At 43.2% G+C, this 22127-nt stretch overlaps 1 protein-coding gene across 8 annotated transcripts in view; it reads left to right on the forward strand.

The window, feature by feature from the left end:
• RUNX2 (RUNX family transcription factor 2) overlaps window positions 1-22127 on the forward strand; it is a 319385-nt gene that overhangs the window by 76116 nt on the left and 221142 nt on the right. For 7 of the 8 annotated variants that reach the window (XM_046005131.1, XM_046005127.1, XM_046005128.1 and 4 more), the window contains exon 3: window positions 13427-13773. In XM_046005131.1, the coding sequence (XP_045861087.1) occupies window positions 13427-13773 (347 nt within the window). Of the gene's footprint in view, window positions 1-13410; window positions 13774-22127 lie in introns of those variants that run through there. The other variant, XM_046005132.1, reaches the window with a different exon arrangement.

Below are 22127 nucleotides of genomic sequence, written 5' to 3' on the forward strand. Positions count from 1 at the left end.
AATACAAGAGAGGGAATACAAGTAGAGGGAGTGGGAGAGAGAGAAGCAGGCTTCCTACTGAGCAGGGAGCCCAATGCTGGGCTCCGTCCCAGGACTCTGGGATCATGACCTGAGCAAAAGGCAGCCACTTATCGACTGAGCCACCCACACGCCCCACAGCAAGATTTTTTATACCATGGGGCAAAGCACAATAGGAAGGGGAGGTGGACAGGAGGTATCCTTTCTTTTGTGAAGGGGAAAAGGGAAAGGATAGGAAATGGGATCCCATGGAGATCGCTTTTAGCAAGGAGTGTATATGATTGAGGGTTTGGAAATTCTTAAAACTGTATGTGCCCTTGGAAAGTTTTCATATCCTGTAAGGGTACATGTAACTCAGCATTATGTGGGAAATTATCTTGATGCCAGAGTAGCCTCTAAGAACACTAAGACAAGCTATTTGCCACTAAACAAAGGCTTACAGACCACACTGAGATTCTTGAATCATGCAGTTTATTGAATTAATTGAAAACAGAGGAGGAAGCAAGGGAATAGAGATGGTATAGATTAATAACTTAGGACAGAGTGCAAACAGAGTTGAAGGAGTATACTACTTAGATTCTGAATTATGCAAAGTTCATAGGTCTTGTCTCTTTCTCTGATGTATCAAACTTGCCCTAATGATGATGTGGATATAAGCCTGTGCTGAGGTTTGTGCAAGAGTGCTCTGCAGAAGGAAGGTGCTTAGAACCAATACACATCTATTTTAGAATATATCTGGCCATAACTGTAGCTTGCCTATTAGATTGAAGAGCAGCCATAGAGTTTACTGGGCAGAGGACACATGGGTCAGGAATGCTGTCAATAATGGGATACCAATTTAAGATCTGATAAATATTGAGTATCTCATGTATATTTAGTGCATCACGAATATTTGATGCTCTTCATCCTTCTATTCCTTCCAATGGATGTTAAGCACACATGTCTAACATGTCTCATAAGCTACTAGCTTTTCTATATTTAGTATCATTTATCATCCTTATTTGTTTCTATTATTTTCTAGGACATAATAAATATTCTTTTTTTTATTGGTTCAATTAGCCACTGTATTGTACATCACTAAGTTTTGATGTAGTGTTCAGTGATTCATTAGCTGCATATAACACCCAGTGCTCATCACAACATGTGCCCTCCTTAATAAATATTCTTAAATAATACAGCAGACCACATCACACAAGGTTTGAAGGCCACCACTACAACACAAGTGCAGAGATTTTGATCCTTGAGCATTCAGGACACAGTGTGGGTTCTGGTGGCTAGAGCTACTCTCTCTTGCCTCCAAGCACAAGTCTCTCACTTCTTTATTCCAGTATAACATATATAATATTATCTCTTGTTATGTGTTTTACACTAGGGTAGATACTTAGGTGTAGAACTGTTAAGTCACAAAGCATATGCAGTCAACTTTACGAGATATTGCCAAACTATTATCCCAAGTCTTTCCCCCCAGTTCACATTCTTTTTTTTTTTTTAATATTTTATTTATTTGACAGAAATCACACTAGGCAGAGAGGCAGGCAGAGAGAGAGGAGGAAGCGGGCTCCCCGCGGAGCAGAGAGCCCGATGTGGGGCTCGATCCCAGGACCCTGGGATCATGGCCCGAGCTGAAGGCAGAGGCTTTAACCCACTGAGCCACCGAGGCGCCCCTCCCCACAGTTCACATTCTTAAGAAAACAAGAAAGTTTCCAGTGCTCCACTTTCTCGTCGATAGTTGATAATTTCAGGCAGAATCATAGAATTTAATAACTTGGAAAGTTCTTATTTTAAAGGGCATAAAATTCAGGTCTAAATGGAATTTTAAGTAAGTATTCATTAAGTCACTTTAAGAAATAGTTATATCAACTTACTGTATTCTAGGCATTGTGTTAAGTTCTAAGGATAAAAAATGAATAAAACCAATTTCTGCCCTGAAGGTACTTACACTCTGTTTGGAAGACATTGATGTGAGTAGAGAATTCAGGTGATGAGTGCAATAATGGAGGGAAATGCAAACTGCTATAATACTCATGAGGGAGAGAGAGGAAAATGTGGCTGAGTTCGAGAGGAGAGATACTAGGAGATGTGTGGGTTGGGTTTTTTCATAAGATATGTTTGTTTTCAAATTTGTTTTCACCTTTAAGCCCTGTGTTTGCGGTTCAGAGATGGCAACTTGAGAAGGCAGATTATGAAGGGGTTTGTCTTGTATGAGAGGAGATACAAACCACCGAGGAGTTGTAAGCATTGTAATGCCATGATTGAAGTCGCATTCTAAAGAAAGAACTCGGATGGACTAGGATTGAGATGGGCATGAATGGAGGCAAGGAGATGAGCTAGAAAGCTATTGCAGTTGAGGGCACCTGGGTGGGTCTGTTGGTTAGGCGACTGCCGTTGGCTTGGGTCATGATCCCAGAAAATCTTGGTATCGAGTCCCATGTTGGGCTCCCCGCTCAGCGGGGAGTCTGCTTCTGTCTCTCACCCTCTCCCCTCTCATGTTCCTGTGCTCTCTCTCTCAAGTAAATTTTTTAAAAAAGAAGAAGAAGAAAGCTATTGCAGTTGAGATTTAAGATGATAGAGCCCGGGATGAAGGCAGTGGTGTTGGAGAAGGAAAGAAAATACGTAGAAATGATATTCAGGAAGTAGCATTAATAGAATTAGGTGATAGACTATGAGAGGAAAATGATGGGGGCAATTAATTTATCATAATACCCGGGTTTCTGCTTCAGGGGGAATAATCATTCATTCAAGCTATATATATATATATATATATATATATATATATATATTCAAGTAACCAATGAATATATAAATTCATTCAAGCAACATACATATGTGTGTGTGTATTATTTTATCATCCATGTGATAAATATATATCACATACCATATGCTAGACCTTATGCTAATTGTGGGGGCTACCATATCATATCACTCCAGGGGACTCTGTTTGCATCGTGTACTCATGGTATATAGTAGAGATGGTGTTTCCTGGATTTCCTCAGTAGTGTGGCTCCACCTGAATCGTGAACCTGACAGACATAGTACCCACCATTACGGAACTCACAATCCTGTGTACACTGATACTATTGCCTAGGACAGAGAAAAAATAAGTGCTGTGGACTGTGGGCCTTGGGAAAGTAAATGTTGTCCTTTGCCTCCTTTTCTGTTTGAAACAATGACCTGAGTATATTGGATATTTTGACCTTGAGGGATTTACAGAATAAATCTTCAGGTGGATATTTCTGCGAGGCTGTAGGACATGTTGGTCTGGAGCCCTTGTTCAAAATTTTATAGTGAGTTAGTTTAAAAGATGTCCCAGTGCACTTCCATTTTGTAGCTCTATTCTTTCTTCTAAGATGTGCTGAGAAGAAATATAGTTCAAATATGGTCCTGTTGCTCTGCTCCTGGAAAGGAGTTCAAAGAGAAGAAACAAATCTCCAATCCAATATAAACCTTCTGAAAGTTTTTTCTTTCAGTAGCTCCAAATTGCAAACTCTCCAACTGAGAAGTTCAGAAAATTGAGCACTTCATTAAAACGATCAGGGCCATGTAGGTTTTTCACATAATACAACAATTTCAAGGATAAAGTGAATGAATTAAAACTAATTTTTCTTTTTATACATGTCTAATGGCAATTACTCGTAAGTTGTTTAGGCTTTATTTAGATATATGCCTCCCCCTTTCTTCAGTGATAAGTGCAATGCTACTTTCCAACTATTTTTCTTCTAGTTTTATAATTTTCAACACCGACAGTAGCAAATATTCTTTAGAATGTTTGGCTTTCAACTGAAATGCTTTTGCCAGATCTCTGTCTAGAAGGAATTGTGATTGAGTTTGTAGATGCTTGCAAGACAAAGTTAAAAATCGAAACACTTAAGACTTTCAATTTTCAAGGTTAACTATGAGTTGTGGTTCCTATGGATCATACTTCTAGTAATTCTCTCCTTATTACTCTAGTTTTCACAGTTCAAGTTTTATCACAGATATGTTGGAAAAGGGCATTTATTTATTTATTTATTTATTTATTTATTTAAAATAAATTTCAATTCCGTTCAGTGAACATATAATGTAATATTAGTTTCAGGGGCAGAATTTAGTGATTCAGCACTTACATATGACACCCAGTGCTTGTCATATACAATACCCATGACCCATTTAGCCCATCCACTCACCCAACTTCCCTCCAGCAACCTTCAGTTTATTCTCCATAGTTAAGAGTCAGTTTTATAGTTTGCCTCTCTCTCTCTCTTTCCCTGTGTTCACCTGTTCTGTTTCTTAATTCCACATATGAATGAAATCATGGTATTTGTCTTTCTCAGACTTGCTTTTTTTAGCTTATACACTCTAGTTCAATCCACATCGTTTCAAAGGGCAAAATTTCATTCTTTTTTATGGCTGAGTAATATTCCATTGTACTTATCTATCACATCTTCTTTATCCATTCATCAGTCGATGGACATTTGGGCTCTTTCAATAATTAGGCTTTTGTTGATAATGCTGCTATAAACACTGGGGTGCACGTGTCCCTTCAAATCAGTATTTTTGTATCTTTGGGTAAACACTTAGTTCTGCAATTGCTGGGTCATAGGGTAGCTCTATTTTTAACTTTCTGAGGACCCTCCATACTGTTTTCCAGGGTGGCTGCACCAGCTTGCATTCCCACTGTCAGTGTAAGAAGGTTCCTCTTTCTCTGCATCCTTGCGAACATTAGTTGTTTCTTCTGTTGTGGATTTTAGCCATTCTGACAGGTGTGAGTTAGTATCTCATCATGGTTTTGATTTGTATTCCCCTGATGATGAGGGATGTTGAGCATCTTTTCATGTGAAGAGACATTCATTTTTGTATGAACCAATACTATCAGCATGAACAAAGCCGTGATTAAATCTTGAATGATGATATATAATAAGTTGTTACACCTCCAGTAGTTTCCATTTCTGCAGTTATGGACATACCATAATAATATCCTTAAATAAGGAAATAGCAGCAAAGGAAGTTCAAAATGGAAAAAAGTCTATAGTCAATGAAAAAAGAATAGATGCAACCCACATTTCTGGCAATCTTGGAGAAGACTAAGCTTTTTTTTTTTTTTAAAGATTTTATTTATTTATTTGACAGAGAGAGAGATCACAAGTAGGCAGAGAGGCAGGCAGAGAGAGAGGAGGGGGCAGGATCCCTGCGGAGCAGAGAGCCCGATGCAGGGCTCGATCCCAGGACCCCGAGATCATGTCCTGAGCCGAAGGCAGCGGTTTAATCCACTGAGCCACCCAGGTGCCCCGAGAAGACTAAGCTTTAAACTAAGCAAATCAGAGTGCCTGGGTGGCTCTATTGGTGAAGTGTCTGCCTTTGGCTCAGATCATGATCTCAAGGTCCTGGGATTGAGTCCCACATCAGGCTCTCTGCTCAGCGAGGAGTCTGCTTCTCCCTCGCCCTCTGTGCTGTCTCTCAAATAAATAAATAAATAAAATAAACTAAGCAAATCAGATGAAGACCTGGAACATTTAATCAGTTTCTTTCTTGCTTGATGATAATGAGAATAGTGTCACCCAAAAGGGTTTTAGATTTGTTGATTAGCCACGTACATATAAACCTGGACTAAATGTTGCAGTCAAAATCCCAATTAAGACTTGCTAGGAAGAGTTAAGGAAGGGATTTAATTTTAAGGCATGTGAAAAATCCCTATTTCAGAACACCTAAGAATCAACATGTCATGGTTAATTCTCATGCCTGGAAATTGAAAACTGTAGAGGTTTTACTTAGGGTGTAGAAAAAAATATATTCTCTGGGTAAAGATGTGAATTATCAGAAAAAGAACTATATCAACAGAGGAAAGAACACTGGCCAAAGAAGTTTTTATTGGAACTGGGTGGAGGGGGGGGTTATATATATTTTTTTACTTTGGTGAAAATTTACTTTTGTAGTGGTGCAAATAGAGATTGTCTCAAAATTCCTATAAAGATTAGATAATGGAATCCATTTGATTTATTACAAGAATCTAAGTAACTTAACACCAGAGATACACATACAGAAATGAAAGATAATAAGGCTCTAAGTGCATTAAGTTCACAGCATATTTTATTTAAATAAAATTGGAGATGGTTCTTCTAAAGTAGAATTGGAAGCGGGTAAGAGAGACAGTTAAAAGGCCCAGATTCATTTTCACAGAACAGGTAAAAAAGGATGAATTTGGACCTGAGAGGCAATAAGTTGATAATGACACATCAAGGAAAGAAAAATCATCCTTAAGAAAAATAGTGACATACAGGAATGTGATTAAAGAACAGATCTCTTCCCCCAAAAAAGATAATTCAGGGGAATCATTTGACGTCAAAAAAGATAAAAGAATCATTATACATAGAACTTGATCATGGCTAGAGGGGAAGAAAAAATACTTTCTGACTATGAAATCCTAGGAGCAACACACTTGGGATAATAACTTAAACCCAATCTCACCTAAGGACTGCAGCTAACGGAACCAAGCTGGACTCTTGTTGTTGTTGCTTTTTTTTCCTCTTCTATTTTTCCTACCTTTCTAGTTTTTTTTGTTATGTTTTGTTGTTTAGAGAGACAGAAAGAAAGAGGGAGAGAGTTCAAGGTGGGGGTGGGGATGGGCAGAAAGAGAGGGAGAGAATCGTAAGCAGGCTCCACACCCAGCACAGAGTCCGACGAAGGGCTCGATTGCATGATCCTGAGATTATGAGCTAAGCTGAAATTAAAAGTCAGATGCTTAACCGACTGAGCCACCCAGGTGCCCCTGTACCTTTCTAGTTCTTAATTTGAATTTCTCACACTGCAGAAATGATTCTTGTACTTTGTAAGATGGATTGGGAATGTTACAATTTGCATTTCTCACACTGATGGCAGGGTATGGTGAGGAAACAGTTGGTTCAGACCATTCCAAAGCATAAAGTGAAATTTTAGGAATCTGGGCAGTGGGAATAAAACTGGACAGCAATATTCCTTGGTGCCTCAGAGGTAATACACATGCATATCAAATGGCTATGGAATGGCTACATCACTACGGAACCATTCATTTTAGGGTGTTCTTAGGTGTTTCATCACAGACTGCTGTAAACTTTCACATAGACTATTCCATTACTTCTGCTGCTACCACAGGAGAATCGCCAACTCCAAAATACCAAAGAGCAGACTTGGGAAAATTAGTTTTATTTTTCTTGACTCTGGGGTAATAAGTTAGACACTTTTTAGAAATTATGTTGGTCTCCTCAAGTAAATAGTGTACCATTTAGTAAGTTGGTATTTTTTAAAATAATTTTTTAAAAGATTTTATTTATTTATTTGACAGAGAGTGAGTTCACAAGCAGGCAGAAAGGCAGGCAGAGAGAGGAGGAAGCAGGCTCCCCGCTGAGCAGAGATCCTGATGCGGGGCTTGGGCTCATCCCAGATTCCTGGGATCATGACCTGAGCTGAAGGCAGAGGCTTTAACCCACTGAGCCACCCAGGCACCCTAGTAGGTTGGTATCTTAATCAAACAAAGTGTGTGCTCTAGTCAGTGCCATTCCTGAAAAGCAATTAGACAGACGCTCCATAAATGTGTTTCTGAATGATCACGTGGAGAGTGTCAGCCTTTTTTGTGACAACACCTGAAAATCACCTGTGGGAGGGCTAACTAGAACAACCAGGAAAGACTTCTGATGCTAAGCTCTCCACTACAAACATTTCATCTGTTGTTATAGCCATTCAAATTATTAGAGGTCCACCGACAAAGGGAAAATTTTAGTGAGCTTAAGAGAGATCATATAGAATTTAACTATAAAAAACTGAAATGGAAAAAAAATGTCCAAAACTTTGGGATCACTTAAATTATTAAGTTAAATGTTTTAAAAGTATGTATCGGATTTGTGTAAATATTATATACCAGAAAATTCTTGGTAAGCTCGTTTATGTTTCTTGTGTAAAATGGATGAAATAAACCTATTAAAGTCTTCACTGATTTTTTTTCATGTTCACATTCCATGAAAGTTCCTTTACTCTTTTCTCATCTATTCAGTTAATGGGCTCCCACGCTGAAGGGCAATAGAAGATACTGGTATAGAGACAGGTATAAACAACGGTTCTTAAGGGGCTCATGGAAAAGCACCAACTCCTCATTCTTTTCTTTGTTTTGGTACATGCAAAATTATTAAGTGGAAAAATAGTCTAATTGATTAGTATTTTATACAGAAAAGCATTTTTTTCACTTACAAAAAAGAAACTAACGTGGACCTTACACATGCTCCATCCCGATGCCCTCTTTTAATTTGTTTGTTTGTTTGTTTTTATCCAATGCCTTCTTTAATATCTGCTCCCCTCTGCTGTTCCTTTCCACCAAGGTCCTGCATCCCTTTCATTTTAGGATTGGTGAACTTTCTCTGCCAAAAAACAAATATTAAACATTTTAGGCTTTGCAGGCCATACAATCTTCGTCATAGCTACGTAACTCTGCTGTTTTTGGTGAGGGCAGCTACAGACAAATATAAAACCAGATGAATATAGCTGTGTCACAATACAACTTTATCTGTGGACCCTGAAACTTGAATTTCATATCATTTTCATGCAATGTTATTCTTCCTTTAGTTTTTTCCAACTATTTAAAAATGCAAAAATTGGTCAACTGTGGGTTATACAAAACTAGGTGTCAGGCCAGATTTGGCCCATGGGCTGCAGTACAGCCATTCCTGGTCTAGCCCAGTGGTGCTTTTTCAAGGGTCAGAGAGCGTTCACTCAATCAGGGTCCAAAGGAAAACTCCACAAAGATGGTTCTGTTTATAAAGTTTTCCCACAGAATGCAGTTAAAAATTTATGGATCAATAGTATGTCCATGATTTTCTAATACACATCTGCAAGTTTGTCCCACTTTATTAGATGGTCAGTTGAAAACCATTTTAAGGTTTTACAGTGACTTTTTTACTTTTCATCAAGAAAAAGTATGTATAAAATAACATATAGGGCTTATAAGATAAAACCTGAATGAAAGAAGTATGGGTTATGTTCCTGGTTTGGGGCCTTCAGTTCTTTGACTAGATAAGTAACTTGACTGTTTTATATCTCATTTCTTGTGTCTGGAAAGTCAGAATTGGTGGGTCTTGTTACTAAAGAGTTATATTAAATATTAAAGGAGATGAAAGGGAAAAATATGCCTGTATTTTCTGGAGTAGCCATGTGTTCAGAAAGAAAAAAAATTTATGTTCTTTTATATGTTATAACATACAGCAGAAAAGATGAATATTTCTGAACAAGAATGGAAATCTAGTGAGTGAGTGATTTTTTTTTCTGAACATTTTGGGGTAGAAGAAAATCTAAACCCAAGAGTGAGATCATGCAAACTATAGCAGAAAATACACAGATGAAAAATCTCCTGGTTTTCCTATGTGCCTACTATTACCAGGAGTGGTTTGGTTTAGGGGTCTGTAAAAATGTTTTCTTCCTTTAAATAAAATGCTCTGAGCCAAGACATCATCGGTTCCAGGCTCAGTGCCTTCCAGCTGAAAGTGTGAATGTTCAGCAAGAGGGTATTTTTGAAAGGAGACTGAAAATCTGCTGTGCCAGATACCTGAACCGATGTTAGGGTATTCAGTGGAAAATTTCATTTCCACATTATAAATAACTGTAGGATATTTTAAGGGATCCAAGACCAGGAACTTTCAAGAGCTGCTTATATTAGTTCAACTGAAATGTAAAATGAAGGGAAGATGCCCAAGGAAGGCTATAAAAGCTAAATCACCGGGCGTGATTAATTAAAATAAAGAATTCACCATTGATTAAATCGCCCTTAAAATCCCCAGTCAAGGCACCCAACCACCGAGGACTGCATATTTCACTATGCCTCCAAGGAAAACAAAGACAGGACAGAACAGAGATGGAGAAAGAAAGGAAAATTCCCCAACAGGATTACTTAAATTCAAAGTGCCCTAGAATTTCTTCTTTGAAAAAGCCCATCTGGTCGCCTATATTTGAAATATTGACTTAGCATCTTCAAATTTTCTGGGAGTTCCCAATTTGGTGGACTTCCTAGGAGGAGGAGGACAGCCCCAGAGAAGACAGCATATCACCTACTACGGTCACAGAACCCTTGTCTCCCTTTGAACATAAAAACGATCCCGTTCCTATAACTTTTCCCCTCCTTTGTAGCCCCTACACGTTTAAAACCCAAACAAGAAACAAGTGAGAGATCTTTGCTAGACAGTGGTACAACATACCCCAAATGAAACGGCCCCCCAAAGGCAACCAAACCAAACCAAACCAAAATAAAGCAAGCAAGGCTGGTTGTGTGTGTGTGTGTGTGTGTGTGTGTGTGTGTGTGTCCCTGAGTGCCAGCGTGTAGCTGTGCGAGAGCGTGTATCCGAGTGTATCTGAGTGGGTGTGTAAGGTAGGAGAGTAATGAATGCAGTGTGGTCTCGCTCTCTCTTTTTTTTGGAGGGCTTACCGCCGCTTGCGGCGGGGGAAGACTCGACCCTGTGCGCGCAGGCTGCGCGCCGGTGCCCGGGGTTAGAGCTCTCCCCTGTGACCGAAAAGATAATTAAAAATTGCACGCGCAGGAGATACCTCCGTTCCTCGCTGCGCAGCCAGTTCGTTGCGATAAGTGGGCTCCCTCACAACCCCTAGGCGCCGGGATCCGGAGGCCAGTAGGCCGGGGGCGAGGAGCAGGCTGGGGAGGGGGTGTCGTCGCGGATGAGGCAGAATGGGGCACCCACCGTGGCAAGCTGCCGTGGGGAGGTCGGCGAGGAGGGAAGGGCGCGGCGAGGAGGCGCGCGTCTGTGGGGGTATTTTAGGGGGAAAGGCGGGAACGTGGAAAGAAAACAGGGAAAGGGTAAGACGCACGAGGGAGACGGGGAGGAGGGAATGGAGGAGAAGTTGAAAACGAAGCCCCAGAGAGGAAGGACAGAGCAAGGTCCCTCGTGCCCGTTGTGACCCCCACGAGGGCGCACACTTAAGCACCTTGGCCCCTCCTGTCCGCTCCAGCAGTTGGAGGGCCCTGTGCCGCCCGCGCCTCTCTTTAAGAGGCAATGCTCTTGTCACAGTCACATTACTACAAGCCCTCCACGTTCACCGTGCGCTGGAAATGGGCTCCAGAGTCCGTAACTGGCACTGGGTCCCCTCTTCCGCGCCCCCAAGCCCTCGAAGCCCTTCCAGGCCCCTTCAAAGGCGCAGACCCCGTGCGCCAACTCAGCGAGTGGAAACAAGGCTTTAAAAACCCGCAGGGAGGGTCGTGGTAGGTCGCTACCAGGGTGACAGAGACATTTGCGCTGAGTGAGCAGTAAAAACGCCAATTAATGGGCACGTGAATTGCTTTAAATAAGATAGGGGGCGGGGGAATGAGTGATGACTCAACTATCTTTATTCCTTAATACTCCGAGGGCGAAGCGTTATAATTTTTTCATTTATTTTCTAAAATCACTTATTATGGTGTCAGCTACCCTATTATGAATCTTTGAAGCTTTGGCAACTCTGTTTTTGCAAACACGGTTTCAAGCTTTGAGAGGTTTAAAGGAGTTTGGCGGTAAGCAAGGAACGTAGCAGTACACAACAAGGAGGGAAAAGGGCCCTGTGTCCCCTTTTTGGGGGTGCAAAGCCTCAAGCGGATTTCCCGGCTTCTGCGGGCGCCGCACATTGTTTTATTTGTTTTGAAGGTTCGGAGTTTGAGGCTGGTCGGAGACACCCACGTGCTTCTGACTCTCATCAGCGTAATGATCGCCTTAGCCAGAGTCGTGTCTATATAAACCACAAAAACCTAATCATTAGAAATCCCAGCCTCCAAAAACCACATTTTAGGTAAAACTGCCGCTTTTTTCCCGCGCTCCTTCATCCTCTCGACCACAACTTTTTGGGGGATCCAAAGTTGCTTTCTTAACCCACATTGGGAAATAAATACATAAATAAATAGCCAATGAAGCATTATGGATATTTTATTTTGTATTTTTATTTTTTTCCCCTAGGAGTGGTGGGGAAGAAAGTTAAGATATTAGACTTAGTTTTAGACGCAGAATACACTTAATAAAAGATTTAAAGTCATGGAAAACGGCTGGGGTTTTTCCTCAGCAAGGTTTTTGCAACTTATTTTAATCATCCAACTGACAGTTTACCAGTCCTTAAAAAAAAAAAAAAAAAGCAGCAGCTCATCCTTGTTCTCTAGGAACGACAAGTTTGAGTATAGAAAAAGTGTCCAGCCACCCACTTGAGGTTCTAAAAACTATTTAGCAAGTGTCCCCTTCACCCCATTTTTTTGGTGTCACTTAAGACAAAAAAGCACCCAAACCCTGCAAAATCATTTTTTCCCTGGGAGCCGCTCCTGCAGAGGTGGGGGGTGGGGTGGGGGAAGGGGGAAGAGTGCCGAGAAGTCAGCACAGACGCTCAAGAATTTTCCTTCCTCCTCTCCTGAAGTTACAACGAAAAATAACGACAGTCAGTTCAGCCCGCGGCTCTCTGGCGTCTCAGCTCCAACCTCATGCGACCAAGAGGGGGTTCCTAGTCCTGGGTTGGGGGAGAAGCGAGAGGCCGTGATCAGGCGAGATTCCCCTCGACCCGGGCCGCCTCTCTGGCTTCGGAAGCTGCGCGCTGCGTCCGGGGGCTCCTGCTCTTGGCCGGCGGGCGGCGGCAGCGGCTGCGATTCGCAGGCTCGAGATCCGTTGCCCCGAGATCTGCTGCCCGCGACTTACCTCCTGGCACCTCGACGCGCGAGGGTCAGGGAAGCTTTGCAAAAAGCAGGAGGGACTGGATGCAAGGAGTTGGCCGTGAGAAGGCCAGAAGAGGAGAAAGGAAAGGAAGGAGCGGAGCCGGGGAGCCGGGCTGGCAGCCGCCGCGGGAGGAATCTGAGCGTCCGGCAGGAGCCGGGGGAGCGGAGGCCGCCGCGGAGGCGGCGGCGGCGGCGGTAGCAGCGCGGGAGGGCGGGCGGCGGCGCGGACGCCTGCAGCTGGGAAGCTGCGCGCGCGGCGCGGCGGTGGCGGGCAGCGCGCGGCTATGCTGGCCGCGGGGCTGCACTGCTGAACCCACTCGGAGCCATCGCGGGACTCGACCTGGGAGGGGGCGCCAGCGCACCCAGGACGCGGTGCCCCAAGGGACCCCACTCCAAGCTGCGAACTGAAGCCCCCTGCCTCCCCAGGACATACACATCCTCGCGCCGGTTCTCCACTGCCGCCGCCAGCGTTCCAAAGGCTCCGGCAAGATCTGTGCCTCCCGGGTCTCCCAACCCGCCAACCCGACTGCTCCGCATCGTCACCGCCGGCCCCCGTCAGACTCCTCCCGGCAGTCGGCTTCACCGAACTTGATTTCTCACCTCCTCAGCCCCATCACCTCCATCCCCTTTCCCCCCGTCTCGCCTCCACCCCCCCAATTTCCTCCTCCTCGCCCCTCATTTCCACCCTCCTCCCCCTCCCCCGGCCACTTCGCTAACTTGTGGCTGTTGTGATGCGTATTCCCGTAGATCCGAGCACCAGCCGGCGCTTCAGCCCTCCCTCCAGCAGCCTGCAGCCCGGCAAGATGAGCGACGTGAGCCCGGTGGTGGCTGCGCAACAGCAGCAGCAACAGCAACAGCAGCAGCAGCAGCAGCAGCAGCAACAGCAGCAGGAGGCGGCGGCGGCGGCGGCGGCGGCGGCGGCGGCAGCGGCGGCCGCGGTGCCCCGGTTGCGGCCGCCCCACGACAACCGCACCATGGTGGAGATCATCGCTGACCACCCTGCCGAGCTGGTCCGCACCGACAGCCCCAACTTCCTGTGCTCTGTGCTGCCCTCGCACTGGCGCTGCAACAAGACCCTGCCCGTGGCCTTCAAGGTAAGAAGCTGTGGCCGCCCCCCGCCCCCGGCCGGGCGCCGCTGGATCTGCCCGCCTGCGTCTCCATGCCCGCCGGGGCCGGGGCCCCGACAACCTCTGAGGCCTCCTACCTTGGTGGCTCTAACCCGAGCCCCCTTCCTCCGGATCCCTCGGCGGGCTCGGGACGCGGTAACCCCTCGAAGATCCCCTCTCCCACCTGTGCCTGCAGCCAACCGCCTCAGTCCCTGACCCCTTTATCCTTTCATTACCTCTCAAGCCTCCGCACCAGCATTCTAACCCACTCCTCTGAGCGGTCTCCCCTCCCCCTAGAAGCCCCTCGGTGCCCACTCTGGGCGCCGCCACCCCGGCTAATTCCACCCTGCCCCATTCCCCGGGGTGAGGAGCCCCGGCCTTCTCCCCCGGGACTCCCACGTTCTCCGGGCTGGGCATACCCACCCGCCCAGCAGCGCGGGCTGCCGGCGCCACCCTTCCCCGGGGTCTCGCGCGCTCCTACCCTCTCCGCTCCAGTCGGAGCCCCCTCTGCCCGGCTTGGCGCCCCCTTCTCTAACCCGCCTGAGTCTCGGCGGCCCCGGCCCCTCCCGGGCTCGGGCTCGGGGGCCAGTGTTCGTGGGGTGCCGGCGCCGGGCGTTAGCGTCCGGGGCGGGGCGCGGGGTGCCGGCTGCGGAGCGTGGGCCGCATGACCCGCGTCCAAGAGGGTCTCGGGCAGACCTAGGGACTCTGGGAGCGAGTGAGGGGGAGACAGCACGGGGGCGTCCGCTCAGCTCGCAGACCCGCGCCTGTTGCCGTTACCGGGAGGAAGGCGGGGCCGCCAGGGTCGCCGCGCTCCCGGAGGCGGGGGAGCCCCGGAGCCCCGGACGCTGGACCCTTGAGTACCCGGAGGTGGCTGGTGGAGGGGGCGGGGGCTCGGGCCGTCTCTTGGAGCCGGGACCCAGCTCCCCGCCTCACCCCACCTGGGAGGGATAGGGGAAACCTGTGAAATAAATGCCTTTGGCTCGCCCGCCTTGAAAAAGGAGGTGAAAGTTTGAGGATTTCTCTTATTGGTACTTGTGAAGGACTTGAGTCCCTAAGGGCCCTCCTGGTTCTGAAAGGTCGTGGGAGGCTCCGGCCGGTGGCCTGCGCGCGGAAGAGCGACCCCTGAGGCCCGAGAGCGCGCTCCGTGCACCGCGGCCGCCCCCGCTCGCCCGCCGGGCCCGTTAGTTGGAGGGCGGGTGTCGGCCGCGGGAGCCGCAGGCAGCCGCCCGGCAGGTTGCGGGTGCAGGGTCTTGAGCCTCTCGCAGTAGCCGGATGCGTCTCCACAGCGCGGTCTAGGTTTCCCGGGGCGGCCCCTGCCAGGGGTAGAGGGGAAGCCCCCAGGGCCCGGCACGCACTGGGCTGATGGGGAAACAGGTTCCCCGGCAGTCCACACTCGCGGGACTAGACGCCAGGGATGGAGGGGGCGGTGAGCCAGACAGGGAGAAGAGCATTCCCGGGAAGACGCTTCCGGCCCTGTCTGGCCTCTGAACTGGTGAAGGTGGGCCTGGGTCCTCTGGGTTCTGTGATCTGTGGAGAGCAGGCTAAGCGAGGCCTGGCGAGGTAGGAGGAGGAGGGAGGAATCCTGCCAGTTCCTCCACTGTGGACCCCGGGGCCAAGCTCCTACAGGCCACTGGCAGTTCCCAGTTGTGGCTCACACCCCCTCCCCCCAACGCGCCAATTCAGATTCCGTGTGTGGGTGGGGTGGAAAGAAAGAGGAGTCCAGGTCAATTAGAGCTGGTTATCTAGCTGGGTCTTGTATCAGAACAGAAATCAGAATGAATTGTTCAGGAAAGGGGATGTTGCATTCTGGGGCAGGTTTCATTTTGCAGTTGGTTCAAGAAGTGTGTGTGTGTGTGTGTGTGTGTGTGTGTGCGTGCGTGTGTGTTTTAACCGTCCCATTTCTCCTTTTATAAACCACCCATTTTGTAGGTTAACGTTTTCCTCCTTGAAATACGAAAAGCTTAGAATGTATGTGAATTCTAGAAATTCGAATTTCCACACAAGAGCTGTCTTTTACGACGTTCATCGTCCCTGGGCCCAGAATGTTCTAATTCGCCTTAATCGAAAAGTAGAAATTTGTACCCCTCCCTACCCTCAAAACACAAACAAACAAACAAACAAAAAAGCCTGGATGAAAACAGCAAATACAAATACGTAGGTATTTTGTCTATAAAATGCCATGTCAGGCATTCCAAGTCAGGATATATGAAAATAAAATGGTAGGTGCCTACGTTTTAAAAGATATCATTTAGATGTTTGGTATTCAACATTCTGTTTCCTCTCCTAGACTTGTTTAAGGTATAACTGTCTTGAACTATTCTCCTCATTTATGGTGCTGAATTGATTTTGAGCCTTGGTACTTTGGATAGAAATGAACTTTTTGGTGCAAAGATCGAATGCAGTGTGTTTGAGCTGTTCTCAGATATTTTGGTTATCTTTAGCTTTTCTCATTACCACCCTTTCAAAATTATTTTGAAAATAAATTGTTTTCTTTGCTATTAATCATCCTTATTGTTAATTACAGAGCAGTTTTACTTTTAACCAGTGAACAAAACCATAGATTATACATGGCCATATTAGATTATTGTAAGTCATATTAATTAAAAAAGAAATTGAGTTAATTTAAGACTTGATTTGCTGTGTCCTCCCACCCCCATATCTGTATTTAAGAAAATTCAGACAGATGGTGATAGCTGAGATCCCCTCAGTATATAAGTTTTGTCTTTGCTAAAAAAGATGTGTAGAGATGTGGAACATCTAGATTTTGACAACATTTTTTATTGTTTTCATCTGAATGTTAGTAAAAACAATCTCTCTTTACCTTTCTTTTGAGATAAAAGCCTGAGATCAGTAGATTTTCTACACCCTTGTAACATAATCAAATACATATGCAGTGGAGAAATAATATGAAGAAGTCTTAGTTTTAGAAGTGGTAACCACAATTTGGCTATCATATTTAGAGCCATGTACAAAGTAAGTTACAGTGTTGTTGGTAGATGATATGTGGGTAAATATATTTAAAAACACAAACACGCAGAACTTAATTATTGAGAAATCTGGGATTCAAATCAATACAGTATTTATTGAACCCATATTTTATGTCTGTGACCCTAAACTCAGCATTGAAGAGCAACAGAAGTGAGTTTAATATGTGGTGTTTTGATATGTTAATTTAAAATAATGCTTCACGATATTGACAGTGTATTATATTTAAGACATAAGCAACGTATTAGTGTTGTTCATCTGATCTTATTTTGGGATTATACAAGAAATACTTATAATTTGTTTATACTCGGCATGTAAAAACACAAAAACAACCAGTATGTTTTAAAAACATGCCAAGTTGTTCATTGGTATTATATTTTTAACAAAGTTCTGCAGGTTTGTAGTGTTCCGTCCTTCCACGTGTCAAGGAAATGGAAATAAATATTTTTAACATTTCTTTCAGGTGTTTCTTACTGAAAGCTTAAAATAGTTAAGGGATACTATTAGAGGATCCCCATGCCCTTTCTGTCTTAGATAACTCTTGTGACAAAGAAAGCAAAAAGCAGTTTGCAAATTCAGTTCATTAGTTAATGGTCTGGTAGAAATAGGGAGAGCACATGTCAGCCTGGCATCCAGTAGCACCCTTAGAATCAGGGGTCTGTCAGCATTTACACCATGAAGCCTGGTGTTCAGGGCTTATAACTCAGTTGCTTTAAATAGCTTCGAGCTGAAACACTATGCAGAAATTTTAAGTCCAGATGTATATTTTAAAACTAAAAGTGGTGCAAGGCTATTGTGCTGTTTTAAGTTAGAGAACACTGGACTGTATATTTGCCAGTATCATATGTTTTTCTGGCAATGTTAAAGAAAGAAAACACATTTTTAGACATACGATCTATTACTCATAGTTAATTCTGTATGTTTGATGATACCTTTCAGTATTTCTCATGAGTAGGGTTTCAAAATGATGGAGCAATTTCTATTTGAAAATAATTTTTTCGACATCACTGGCCATTTTCCTCTTCCAAAACAAGTATGCAACTAATAAATATTTGACATTAGTGAGTTGTGTTTTCCTAACATATGTAATGATCAGGTTTTATGTTTTTGTCTTTTTGAATGTAATTATACCCCAACAAAGAAAAACAGATTGTTGAACCTAATAAAAACCTTATTGAATCTACTGTGAATTGTTATGCAAAATTATGTAAATCACAGTAGATTTCAGGTTGTGTGAGGACAGATGCATTTTTGTGTTATGCCTGTAAGTGCAATAAAAATTAAAGTTAAAAATTTTAGAACTGAATATTTAAAAGGTAATTGAAACACAATTTTAGGTGGAAAATAAATATTTAAAAAATTTTAAGAAAACTTCTATTTGGAAAAAGATATGGTTAAGATATCTTTCATTATATTCTCCCATTTGGCATTGCTGTTTGTCTCTTTTCAAAATTTCAGAACATCCATTGTTAGATGATCTAAGCCAGCTTGATATATGGCACATAAATTCCTGGCTTACACTGAAATAATTTCCATCAACTTATTCTTTGACATATATTTTTAAATAAAAATTTAAAATGCAATTTATATTGCATTTATTTTTTTCTCTACAGTTCAGTTGGGTTTTCCTAAATTCGAGGATAAATGCTAAAAATTAACTGTAGCATTTGTGAAACTTTTTAATAGTTTATTTGATGTTATCTCTAGATAACTACCATAGGAATACAATTTTCCCTTTTTACAATTGCTCCCTTACATCTTTTTATTCCAAATAAAGATTTGATCAGATTTTATCTTGAGAAAGAATTATATTTCAATTTTTTTGCAAGTACAATGTGCCAAATGATATTGGTCTGCAAGAGTAATTGACTGGTTAAAATTGGACTTTTGTCCACGGAAATGTCAAAGGCAATTTTAATTTCCATACAATAAGACCACAAAAACAATTTTAAGGGTCTGAGCTAATTCCGTATTGCTGCTCTTTTAGAGTAATTCACAGATTTAGTCATAAGGAGTCTCATACAAAATTTCAGTAGTTTCTAGGGTTAAGTATCCTTTTACCTTATTCTGTACAAGCTCTGTATCATGTGATTTAAATGCTAGTTTTAGTGAGGTGTGCTAAATAAAGGAACTTCTTTCTCTGTTCTGAAATGTTAGGACACAAAATTACTTCCCTCTTCTCCCTTAAGTTTCTTGAATTGGTAAACTGTATATTTTAAAAACACCTAGAAATGTGATTGTTAAGGTTTCATCACAAACTGTTCTTTGCAGAACGGAACTTTTGTGTTGGGTAGTATGGAAACAGCTTTTAATGTGTGCTTGTCCCTAACTAGTTAAAAGAACGATTTTGAGTGCTCTCTACCCCTTAGAATGTTTTACATTGCTTGGGTTTGGTACAGATGAAATGTGTAAAAATTTCTTGATTCTTTTGGTTTTCTTTTAGATAAACACAGTTGAGAATCTCCAAGGGAAGCTTTTTAGCTTCAGAGATCTATTTTCTTTAAAACCCTCTGACATATAATTATACTTTTGATTGATATAAAATCAAATACAGTACTCCCTCTCTCTTTTCTTTTCCTCAGAAAAACATTAGGCATTTGATTTGGTAGAGTGAATAGTAGAAAAAAACCAATATATTTAGCCATTAAAATAGAGTTCAGCCTTAACAGGAAAAGTTGTCACCACATTCTGTGAGCATTTCGTTTTTAGGCCAAGTTCTAAGCCTCCTAGAAGACTCACACAATTTGTGATTACCTATTTGTTTTGTTATTAAGTGTAATACGTAAAGCATACCAATATTTAACATGGTCATTATTCTGTTGCTTAAGCAAAGAAAAGTGGATTTGTGTATTTCACTGTTAGGGATCTTTTCTTTCATATTTTCCCATATTGAATCAATTTTCCTTTTCTTCTAACTAAAAAAAAATCCATTATGTTAAAAATATGCAGTAAAATAATAATGTCCCAGAGCTCTTGAAAATCTTTATATTGGGACAGATTTTTTCATTGTTTTTTAAATTTAGCCAGACAGAAGTGAAACCCATCAGTAGTCATCCTTTATCTCTCAGCAACACCAGAAAACATCTCAAGACATGAAGTAAAGAATTACATGTTCAATTGAACCCTTTCAGGATGCTTATAAGTTAAAGCCCATGTTTAGCTCACAGTGGACTTGGAACCAGAGTTAGCTTCCTCATCTTACAAAAAATACATCATTGTAATTACACTCTACTTCTACAGTATCTTCTACATTATACAGACTTAAAAAAAATATTTCCAATTTATATTGGAAAACTGTGGTTCCTGGAGATGGAGTTATTTGCGTGACATCATAGCAGATGTAAAAAAGAGGTGGGAAAAAAGAAGGGCCTCTTAATTTTTGGTGTATTCATTTTCTTCTGAGCAGTACAAACTTCTCTGCCTTCATTAATATGCTTACTGGTTCCATCTTTACTTTGACATCAAAAGCCTCATGGCAGGTGCTAAAACACAATATACTGAATATAAAAGAGGTCAGACTTTCAGATGCAAACTGGCCAAACGTTTTGAATCATTTCAGTGTTTTCAGATGCTCCCGTTTTTAGCTTTGTGAATTTGAAAAATTGAAAAGCGTATTGTCTCCAGTAGGAGTAGGACATTACCTCTATTCAGGAGCCCCTTGAAGCACTAGATAAAGTATGCAGGGAGGAAATCATGTTCTGGGATTTGCCCTTGACCTGGGAGACTTCTCAGGTCGAATAGAGTCACCAGTAGGGTAGTCGGCAATTCCCTCTTCTCTGGGACAGAAAAAGTTGTCAGAAACCTAGTTTGGTGCAAGAACATGTTGCTTACGGAGGGATGCTGACTCAGCCTTTAACAGGTTCTCTTCCTTGGACTTTTAGCTGGTACCCTTGCAGACTATTGGCCGTGGAAGGCGTTGCTCTTTATGGAGCACTTCTATCTATTTATTTCAAAATTATTTATCAACACTTACTATGTGCTAAGTACTATTTGGGCGATGGGCGTATGGTGGTGAGCAAAGTCAGTGAAGGTTAATCTAATATAACCTAGTCTCCTGGGAGTAAGTCTCATAACTTTGGACTAGTGTGTCAAAAGCAGTAGATGGATCACTAATATATGTACATGGAAATGAGGATCATTTGAGTACAGTGGGGTGCTGAAGAAGTGAGTTCTATAAGGAAGGGTATAGGATTTTGAGCTGAACAACAAAGTGCTAAGGCAGGCATGACATTGAGAAACAGCCTAAGAGAAAAGCCAGGGCAAAGAAAAAAAAAATTTTTTTTTTTGACAAGTTTTTTTCGTGTGGTTGGTGGTTTGCTTGCATGGAACGGAGTGTATGTGGTAGAGGAGGGCTGGGGTGGGGGTCATGAGTGGGGAAAACTCAGCCCTCAAGCATAGTTACAGTGTCGGTTTTATCACACTATAAAAACTTGCTTTAATGAGAGTATGTACAAATTGTATTGGGAGTCTGGAATCAGATGCTTAGGTCTGGCTTGTGGAAATCTCGACAGAGGGGAGAGCAGCCCTAGGCACAGAGGAAGAAAGATCAGTGGGCTATTGGCCAGACAGGCAAGAGCACGTGGGTGTCGTTATCAGAGAGCAGTGGGCTACTCTCGCTGGAACCACTGCTTAGTCACCACAAGGGCATCTGGAAGTGGAATGAGGAAGAGATGGAAATAATCTGAAAAGAGGATCCTGGAAGTTAGTTGAGAAAAATGATATGATCAAGAATGGATCAAGAATAATGTGTCCATGTGACTGTGTGGCCTCTACACCAACATTCCCTCACCAGCCTTCCTGTGAAACAGAGGTACCAATTTGCAGGTCAGCTGACCTGGGTTAAAAGTGTGACCCCTAGCCTTGGAGCAGTGAAAATGTTTGTGGACCTCAGAGATTCTCAGGATCCTTACTTGACTGAGTTAATCGGCTGCCGGTTAGCCGTTGAAGATTCAGGAGGCAGTGGTGTTGTTGCAAAATGGCGGATGGGACAAGACAGAATCAAGTTTGTCCAAGGGCATATATTTTTTTTAATCTCTACCACTCATTGGTCAGTGACCATTTTCAGCCCGTTCTTATCCTTGATTCTGCACCTAGACTTTAAGTTTCTCGAGAACTTTGTCTATATTCCACAGTAGGGTGGGCCTTCAGAAATTATTTGCAGTGTGATTAATAGCCAAATACGTAGCCCAAAGTAAGGAGATGAAATGTAGTGTTGGATGCCACAGCCTACTGAAGCTTCCATATCATCAGGAACTCTAAGATTTCACCTCAATGTCTTCTCCCATAGAGCTGACCAGACTTTGTTTTTTCAGCCTGTGATCTGGATGAGACCACACCTCAGGGGCTCTCCAGGCTGC

Source organism: Meles meles, chromosome 5 (assembly GCF_922984935.1).
Source record: "Meles meles chromosome 5, mMelMel3.1 paternal haplotype, whole genome shotgun sequence".
NCBI classification, from domain to species: domain Eukaryota; kingdom Metazoa; phylum Chordata; class Mammalia; order Carnivora; family Mustelidae; genus Meles; species Meles meles.